The 9,834-nt window shown below is 39.1% G+C and overlaps 1 protein-coding gene across 2 annotated transcripts in view; it reads left to right on the top strand.

Annotated features, from left to right (window-relative positions):
- Positions 1-13: 13 nt before the first annotated feature.
- ddx31 (DEAD (Asp-Glu-Ala-Asp) box polypeptide 31) overlaps positions 14-9,834 on the top strand; it is an 82,790-nt gene continuing 72,969 nt past the window's right edge. For both annotated transcript variants that reach the window (XR_005943835.1, XM_041193984.1), the window contains exons 1-6: positions 14-484; positions 4,318-4,589; positions 5,591-5,666; positions 6,185-6,228; positions 6,728-6,798; positions 7,777-7,841. Coding sequence is in view for 1 of the 2 variants with exons in the window: in XM_041193984.1 (XP_041049918.1) it covers positions 365-484; positions 4,318-4,589; positions 5,591-5,666; positions 6,185-6,228; positions 6,728-6,798; positions 7,777-7,841 (648 nt within the window). In the remaining variant the exon portion in view is untranslated. The remainder of the gene's footprint in view (positions 485-4,317; positions 4,590-5,590; positions 5,667-6,184; positions 6,229-6,727; positions 6,799-7,776; positions 7,842-9,834) is intronic.

The raw sequence follows: 9,834 nt of genomic DNA, 5'->3' as shown, positions 1-9,834 counted from the left end.
GCTTGGTAACCGGGCTGCCCGACGATATTGCCTGATATCACTAACCAGATCGAATCTTAAACAATTCAGCTCGAACGACCGGCAAACAACATTTGTGAGGCAACAAAGTTATAAATTACTGAAAATAACTGGAAGGAGAGAGCCCCCTTGTCTACTTTTTTTGTTAGAACGAGGTTTATTGCTTTATGGTTAACAAATCTTCTTTATAGTTGTTAGAAACTCTCGGTTTCCAGTCATTTCTAACCTGTCCCTTGATGGCCCATATGGTGGTTTGAATGAGGCCCGGCTTCCTCACGTGTGGCTAAAAGCTCCTGGAGTTGGTGAACAGTCGGCATCAGTTTTAAATTTGATTTAAATTGGAGACATGGCTGCTGATGGTGACGGTTTAATGTTAAATATTACCAGCAACCCCCAGGCGCCCGTTTTCGGTAAAGGAAAGGGGAAGATGTATCAGCGCAAGGCTTTGAGCGATGCGGAAAGTTGGGTAAGGTGCATTTCACGTGGACAGTGCAGAGTATTTCTTGCGTGTTTCGCCAGTGTTAGGAATTAACGTTGCTCGAAGTAAGTGGTGGTAAAGTTAGCTGATGTGACCTGCAGAGCAAAGTTGGAGTGAAGAGGCTTTTAGTTAAATTTTTTTTTTTAAAGTGAGTTCGTTCTACGCAAGGGCCGGCGGTGTTTTGGATGTTCGGCTTTAGAGGGCAGTTTGTTGGCATTTTATCTTTTTCAACACACTCAGGGACGAAGATTGGCCCTTCCACCACGTCCAATACCCAAAATTCCAGCGTTGCTGCAGCGAGTATGAAACCAAAAATCTGCGGATGCTGGAAATCCAAAACAAAAACAAAAATACCTGGAAAAAACTCAGCAGGTCTGGCAGCCTCTGTGGAGGGGAGCACAGTTAACGTTTCGAGTCCGTATGACTCTTCAACAGAACGAAGGAAAAATAGAAAAGGGGTGAAATACAAGCTGGTTTAAGGGGTGGGTGGGATTGGCCCTCTATCCAGCTCTTCTTGTCTCACCCCTCCTTAAATCAGTTTATATTTCACCCCCTTTTCTATTTTTTCTTCGTTCTGTTGAAGAGTCATGCGGACTCGAAACATTAACTGAGCTCCTCTCCACAGACGCTGCCAGACCTGCTGAGTTTTTCCAGGTATTTTTGTTTTTGTTTTGCTACATCTAGTTATTTTCTTAACTGATTTTACAGTTTTTGCTTTGCCTACTCTCTTTGGATTGGCAGTCCCTTCCAATGATTGATCACTTGCTTCATGAAGAATGTTTTGGTATTATTCCTAAAGTTTGCCTTTTATTAGTTTGAACCAAAGGCCCATTGTTCTACTTCCACAATTTAAACTAGTAATAACATTTTTCCATAGCATTATATGATCATGCCTCCTTCCCCAGCTGAATAGCCCAAATTTCTCCAGTTTTTCCTCACATCTCTGCATCTCAGATCCCTGACATGAGAACCAGTCCAGTGATTCTTCACTGCACTGCCTCCAGTGTTTAAATGCCTCCTTTAGAATTTCAACTGCCACATTGGAGCACATTATTCAAGGTGTGGTGTGTCCTAAGCACTTGTATTCTACGGTTTTGGCTCAGTAGTTAAATGTTATGTTGGCATTGCCAATTGCAGTTCTGCATTGTGTGGACTTGTGTTGACTAAGACCCCTCAGTTTCTTTCAATTTCACCACCATTCATGGAGTATACGTGTGGTCTTTTCTCCTTACATTAAATTTCATCTGCTATTGTCTGGCACAATTGCACATTCCAACCCCCCACCTTCCTCTATAGTGTCTGGGCTGTGCTTGCTTCTTGCTGTCCCTCAAAGTGTAGATGTGGAATCATCTGCAAATGCAGCCAGTTTTTTAGGGTTTCAGTATCCAAGTCACTGGTGTAAATTAGAACCTGTTGTGAAAGAACTTGCATTTAAAGAATCACTTTTCATGACCTCAGGATGTCATAAAATTGTTCACAACCAATTAAATATTTTGGAAGTGCAGTAGCTGTTGTAATGTAGGATAACATGGCAACCAATTTGCACACAGTAATGGATAAATCACCAAATAATCTGTTTTACTGATGTTGTTCAGGGGATAAATACTTTGCTGTTTAATCTGTGATCTTATTTGCTTAGCATGGACTACTTAGATGCCCACAAAAGCATATAATGCAGCCTTTTTGTAGATTCCTACATTTAAATATTGGAAGACAGGGGGTAAAGGTTGAGAGAGAAAGATTCTGTTTTATTTTTGGCCATGAGTAATGCCACCTACAAGCTATCAGCTAGATATTTATTTTACTTCAGCCTTTTTTTTTTAATCATCGTTGTTATAATTTACTCTTCATTTTGCACCACTATATTGGCACAAGTTATTGTTAAATAATCAGAAAAAAACTTCCTAACTTATATGAAGGAAAATGGAATAATGAAGGACAAGCTTAACATTTTACATGATTGGGGATCTGACCTAATAATGCAATATTGAAATGCATACCCAAGAGTGACAACCAGCCATGTAGAGCATATTTTGTACCAGCTAAGAAAGTATCAATCACTAATTTGGTAGATATAGTGTCTTTGGAGAGAGAGTGGTAAGCAATCCCTTAATTAGCCTTTGTGAAGTTTGGTTTGGTTGTGTAGTGGTTATGGTACTGAACCCAGGAGCTTAAGAGTTAAAATCCCAACATGGCAAATTGTGAAATTAAATTCAATAAATCTAGTAATTTGTGGGCCACCACCAGAAACCACAACATGAAAGTTGCCAGGTTAACATAAAAACTCTATGTTCCATCAACATCCTTCAATGAAGGGAATCTTCCACCCCTATCCAGTCTGTATATGACTAATCCCCAAAAGCAATTGGCTTTTAATGCCCTCTTAAGTGCACTAACCAACCACCTTTTTCTTGGTCTGAGCAACAGGAAATGAGAATAAATGTGCCCATCACCTTCTTAGGTCAGCTAGGATGAGCATTAAATGCATCTTTGACAGTGTCACTTGTATCACCAGAACAATTATTTTCTTTTGATTAGGAATGGTATTAAAATGGTTGACCTTTCAGGTAAAGATAGTTTTTTTTTTAAAGAATGGCCTTGATAACTGCATTGAGTTCTCCAGGCCAAGTATCACTAATCATACGCAATATAAAGCTGCCTCTGCATTATCATGACATTTGTTATGTCCTTTGTAGAGACTGATAACTTTTAAAAAGATAATTACATTTCCAGTGACTGACTGGAAGGATCACACAAGAAGATTTCAAGTTTTAAGACTTTACTGTGATAAATTAGCAAACTAAAACCAACATTGCATAAACACTATTCAGTGGGCAACTTATACTCTAAGCTACAGAGTAGACCCCCATTTAACTTTTAAAATGACTGAAAATTCTCCTGCATGGTTATGCTTTATTCTGTCACTTAAGTGGATACTTCATTCTCCAGGAACCAATCCAAAGCTATTCTCAGCTCCTGATGGCTTGCTTCATTGTTCGTTTTCCAACTGGATAACTTCTAATCTCCAAACTGACTTTTGCAGTGAGTTTTACCTTGGAGATTCCACCCTCTAGCCCAAGATAGGCAAATCTTCCAGTCTCATTTAAATCCACACAAACTTGGTCTCTTCAATCCGGATGTGAGCTCCCACCTGATTTCTGCATAGTGAACAATAGAGACTTTTCTATTGACTCTTCCTTCCTAAACCCATCCCTTGGCAATGTGAATCACATCGGCCTTGTATCCAGGTAGAAATGCTAATTATCCTGTAAAGCTCCCCAAATCCACTTAATTTTGCAATTAAATGGATAGTTTAAAGCTGAACCATTTAAAAAAAAAACCTGACATTCTTAACACCTCCCTGTGAGACCTGGAGATTAACAGTCTACCCACAGCCATCACAGGTGCTTTTGCCATTTTCTACAGGTGCAAATATCTTGCATCTTCTTCCCAGTAAACCAATGGCAGAATTCAGAAGAGGTCAGATAAATCCCCTTTATTCCTCCGTTTTACCCTAAATTAAAAAGACAGGCCCAGTCCCAAAACATGACAATCTTATAAACTTTGTATTTGTAGCACATCCTTCAATGATTCAGTTGATACAGTTCTTGCTGTCAGAAATATTGATTTTTTTTAAATTTCTAGTCATGTCCTTTTGATATAATGTAATAAAGCAACCCTGTCAATCCAAAAAGGTTCATGATGTCCACAGAGTTGCAGGAGAGGAGTGAGGTGTGCTGAGCATGTGAAAATACAAAACTTTTTCTTTGCTCTCATTGTGTTTTATCTCAAAGCTTTTATGTTTTCGCTACTGCTTTCAGCAACAGGCACAGCCCAATGGAGGGAGTCGTCGATTACAGGGCAGCTCTAGAGGTGACCCTCCCTCTTTAAAGCAACCAAATCAAAAAATTCCTACTACAAAAAGAAAATACAAGAATGCCCAGAAACTGTCTTCAGGTGAACGGTTACCCAGCCTGGCTCCAAAGAGAAGGAAAATCAAGGAAGATCCAGTGGAAAAAGAAGAGAAGGAAGTGGCTCCTGTGAAAACCTCCTCTTTGTTTAGACACAACCCTGAGATCCCAAAAATACCTAGGTAGGAGCTGAACATTAAATAGGGATTTCTTTTTGAAACAGCTCTTCATCTTTGCTTTTTTAAGCTGGAAAGTAGAATAGAACATACCAAAGCATCCATGGCAGAAAATGGCCCGTTGAATACTGAAGCTGGTGGGGTGGAAGGTGAGGACAAGGGGACCCTATTGTGATTCTGGGAGGGAGGGAAAGGGGTGAGAGCAGAAGTGTAGGGAATGTGGCTGACACAGTCGAGGGATCTGTCAACCACAGTGCAGGGTGGTTGGGGGCGTGTTCCTCAATTGTGGGGAAAAAAAGGACATCTCAGAGGCGCTGTTGTGGAAGGTTGCTTCATCAGAACAGATGCAAAGAAGATAAAGGAACTGGGAGAGTAGAACGGAGTCCTTACAGGGTGCAGGGTGTGAAGAAATGTAGTCAAGATAGCTGTGAGAGCCAGTGGGCTTGTAATGAATATTAGTTGATAGACTATCGCCAGAAATGGAGACAGAGAAATCAAGGAAGGAAAGGAAAGAGTCAGAGATGGACCATGTGAAACTGAGAAGGGTGGAAATTGGATTTGTGAGAACAAAGTTGTGCTTGCTTGTGATTTCTGATATTGAATTGTCTACCCCCTATTACCGGAACAGGAGATGTTTATATAGTCCACATGATGAAAGATCATTGGACAGGCACTAGAGGGCTACTGGTACTCATGGAAACACACTCCAATATGAGTAAACACCTTCACAAGAGAAGGGAAGAGTTTATTTTTGCTATTTTCTTTTGGTTTTCTTCTAACCCTGTTAATTCTCCCTGGCAGAGAAGATAATACAGTGAATAAAATGGGAATGTACAATAGTTCCAGTATATAGTTAATCTGAAGGTATATTTGTAATAAAGTAAATTGGATTCATCATTTAAAGCCAGCTACTAGGGAATCATTTACCTTTCACGATTATTGTGTGAAAATTTTTATCTTTACAAGTTTTTTTCTAATTTTCTCATTGTTCTGATTTTTATTCTCAGACAGACTATAAAAACATTGAAGGAAAAGGTTTTTACAACTAACTCTTTTAATGAGCTCAATCTCCATCCACACCTGGTAGGTGGACGGTTTATTTGCCTTTCGTTATTTCACCACGAAACTCAGAAATAATGGGCTAAAGTTGGACTGTTTGTTATCTGTGAGGGTACTTAATGATTTGGTACTGGACATATGCTGACAACTGTAATTCTAATTTTGAGATTTGATTTCTATTTTTTTAGCAGAAAATAGTGGGGGGAAATATATGAATTGAAATGAAATGGACAGGTTACCTGAATATCAGTCTCATCCTAGATCAGATTTGATAAATATTGAGGTAGAAAGTAAGTAACTGGTCTGTTAATATAACTAGCCTGTGGACTGATTTTAAACTGTTGTGTGTATTTCTTCAGGCTTATTGACAAGCAGCTCAGGTACAACTAATTTACGAAAGCTACTGTGTAAGGAGGCTTGCATTTAGTGATGAGTCATAATCGGTTTGTGGACTGCAGGATAGAGGATCATTTTAATTTAGATTCCTTGCAAAATGCATCATCCTGTTTGATCAAAGATTCTTTTTCTGCCTTATTATTCAGGTCTCTACACTCCACAATGTCCTCAAGCTCTCTAGTATGACCAGGTAGGACCCAGAACCCTTAGTTTCTTTGATAACCATGGTTTAAAAAAATGTACCATTTAAAGGTTTTATAGTAATGGGGATTCTTGTCAATGCTCAATTGATGTAACCCATGGACTTCATGTCCTTTTTCAGTTCAACTGAATCAACCTTTGTGTTTGTTTCTGGAGGCTCACCTTAAATAAATAATCCAGTTGTATTCCTTTAGCGAAATCTAATGCTAGCCTAAGAATAACATATGAACAAGGAGAAGGAGTAGGCTGTTTGGCCCCACGAGCCTGTTCCGCCATTTAATAAGATCATGGCTGATCTGATAACAGATTGGTATTGGATAAACTTGCATAGAAGGAGACATAGATTTATACTTGCAGTGCAAAAGATTTTGGTTTCATACAAAAGCATTATAACTATAACTTAAATCTGAAGGAAGAATATTTATTCCATTAGGTTGATTTTAAAAACAATAATCCTTCATAATCAGCTTGTTTTCTTTTCCCTGAAGCATTCAGAAGCAAGCAATTCCAATACTGCTTGATGGGAAGGATGCTCTGGTACAATCACAGACTGGCTCAGGTACTTGATGTAAATTTTTTGTTTAATTATCTTATGTATACAAAAGATAGCTACAAACAGCTGAAGTAAGAAAATAAGTCAATAAGACTAAGATAAAAAGAAGGTTGTCTCTGTGAAGAATTATAAGACTTTAGAAATCCTCTGAAAGAGCTGAGCATTATCCCTTCATTGGCTGTTGCTGTTAGCTATGTTACTGAGATTTTATTAGCATGTAGTAATGTTACTAATGTTTCATTTGTTGTCAAAACTAACATTGAATTCACAAGCTTATTTAAAATTTATTATAAAATTATACCCTTTGTTGTATGCATGTCTTTCATTGAATATCAGGATATTTTGTTACTAGAATAAAAATAAAGACAGCGTTGTAAATAGTAAGCACGCTGAATGTCATCTGGAGTACATTTGTTTAAATATAATGCAGGATTATTGAAAGTCAAAAGTAGAAAGAACCAACATAACATTGCAGACTATTCATATGTTCATTGTGTATCTACTCTTGGTTGATCTTAGGGACTTTAAAATGTGGATGAACAATTTTATATAAATAACAATTTGAGAATCTTGAACAATTTACACTGTGCTACATGATTAAGAAAATCCTGCATTATTAGTGGGATGAAGGCCCCCAGACATGTCATCTGACATTGCCATAGTCTTTTCAGTGACCTATTGCCTAGTTCAACAGGTCACTACAATTTGTTCTTGCTGCTGAGAGGTACTAGCAAATCATAGAAGATTAACAAAAAATGTCAATTAAGCAACTCTAGTATGATTACCCACATATGTATCTCTTTTTAATTTAAAAAAACTCAATAAATCTTGCCTTTAAAAAGATGATTGAACTGCATCGGTTCAACTAAAAAATCTAAATCAATAATTATAGGTTTTGGTTAATTAGTGTGTAACAGCAATTAATTATTACAAAGGGGAAACAGATTGTCACTTGTCCAATCTCACTTTGTTGTTTATATGCAGGCAAAACATTAGCATATGGTGTCCCTCTGGTCCAGTCCTTGCAGTCTGTTCAACCGAAAATCCAGGTAGGTTGTACCTGTCTGGTGATCAGTAAATTTTTGAGTGCTAACTGTTACACGACATCTTCATTTTTATGTGAGGTGTGATAGGGCTCTAATTGGTTACAGAATGTATCTTCTAAAATCCAGGGAAAATTCTGGAAGTTAAACCTGTGACAAACAGGCAAAATACCATGCCGAAAATACTCAGCAGATCAAGCCGTACCTATGGAGAATGAAACGGGCAACATTTCAGCTCTGAGACCATCAGAACTGTAAAGTGTTACAGGTGTGGCAGGTTTCAAGCAAATAAAGGTGCTGGGAAAGGGGGTGGGGAGGAAAGAACAAAAGGGAAGGCAGGAGTGCTTAAATTACAAAACGGATGAAGAGACAAGGCAAAAGGGGATGTTAATGGGATGTTTTTTAAAAAAGATGGATCAAGAAGAGCTGTCAAAGTAGAACCATTACTCGCAACAGTGTCTGAAAAATTAGAAGCAATGGATTATGATCTGAAATTGTTGAGCTCTGAGTCCTGAGGCTCTGGAGTGACTAACTGAAAGATCAGGCATCATCAGAACAGTACAAGAGGTCAAGGCCAGAGTGGAAAGAGGGCGGAGAATTAAAATGGCAAGCAACCAAAATCTTGGTCGTGCTTGCGGACTAAACTGAGGTGTTCAGCAAAGTGATTGCGCAATCTGCATTTGGTATTCCTAATGTTGAAGAATACCAACCATATCGTGAGCAGCGAACTGAAAAAGTACAATAAAGTTGTTGATCAACGAAGGAATGTTTGAGGCCCTCCAGCTAATACTCGGCTCACTGAAGGCATGTTAGTGAGGCCAGGGTCTCAAATGGCATAAGCCTCGTGCCTGTTCAAATCTGGGGGCAAAGCAGCTACTCTTCAACTTTGTGCCCATTTAGGGCTTTAATTGAAAATTGTCACCTCTTGTTCTGTAAAGACAATGAAACGATCTATCCCAAAAGTATGTCTGTGTGATCCTGTCACTGATATGAATCTGCCCTGTGATTGATCCATATGACAGCACTGACCATTCGGATTCAGCTAAATCCCCAGAACACTTCTTGCAGCAGTTTTTTAAATATCCACAGTTTACTTTTATTCTCTTTTGAAATTAATTTTAATGTCTTTCCCTCTTTTTTTCTTCCCAGCGACTATGTCCTGACATGCTCTACGTCTCTATTATTGTCAACAAAATCTCCCCTTTCCTTCCCCTCGAATTATAAACTGAGATCCAAGACAGTTCCGCTTCCGTGTCCATCCTGACCTCTGTGCTCTGGCCACTCTTGCCCTGATCTCCTCCTAATGTGACATCAATCCAATCTTGTGCCTACCTATGTGTTTGACCCAAAGTGACATGTTTTGGATCAGCCAGACTACAATTATCACTTCCCAATCACTAGCCCTGCAGGATGAGCTGAAATCTTGCCTTGTTCATCCTTTGAGGCAAAGGTTATCATGTTCATCTTCTAGAGTATTTAGTAGGATTCCAGTGGGTACGTAGGCGACAGCTAAGGCCAGTCTGCACCTGGAAGGTCCTGCTATAGATAGGACAGGATACCACAGATGATTGACAAGTTTGTGGCTTGGGATTTCCTCTCCTTGCATTTTCTCTGCCTCTGATATGTGCTTACCTTCAAAGGAGGCCACACTGTTTTTGATTTGGTTGCGTTAAGTGCTGTGATCCTGGGCAAGTTTCTGTCCTTGTAGCACTTGCTCTGACTGCTATAAGAGCACACCCCAGACTCAAACTCTCAGATCTGCTTTGGTGAGCATGTAGCCAGAATGCCTGACACATGACCAGCCCAACTCAGTTGTGACTATCACAATATGGTATGGATGCTTGGCCTGCCAGCTCAGGTGAGCATCTCAGTGTCTGTTATTTGGTCCTGCCATTTGATCTTCAGAAGCTTCTGAAGGCAGCTCATGTGAAAAGAGCTGAAATAGCACATGATGATGAATCATGTATTGTATCTTGTAACACTTGATGAGTATAATGGA

The sequence above is a fragment of the Carcharodon carcharias genome, chromosome 8 (genome assembly GCF_017639515.1).
Source record: "Carcharodon carcharias isolate sCarCar2 chromosome 8, sCarCar2.pri, whole genome shotgun sequence".
NCBI lineage: Eukaryota > Metazoa > Chordata > Chondrichthyes > Lamniformes > Lamnidae > Carcharodon > Carcharodon carcharias.
Note: the sequence above shows the minus strand (reverse complement) of the source record. Positions and strands in the feature narration are given on the sequence as shown.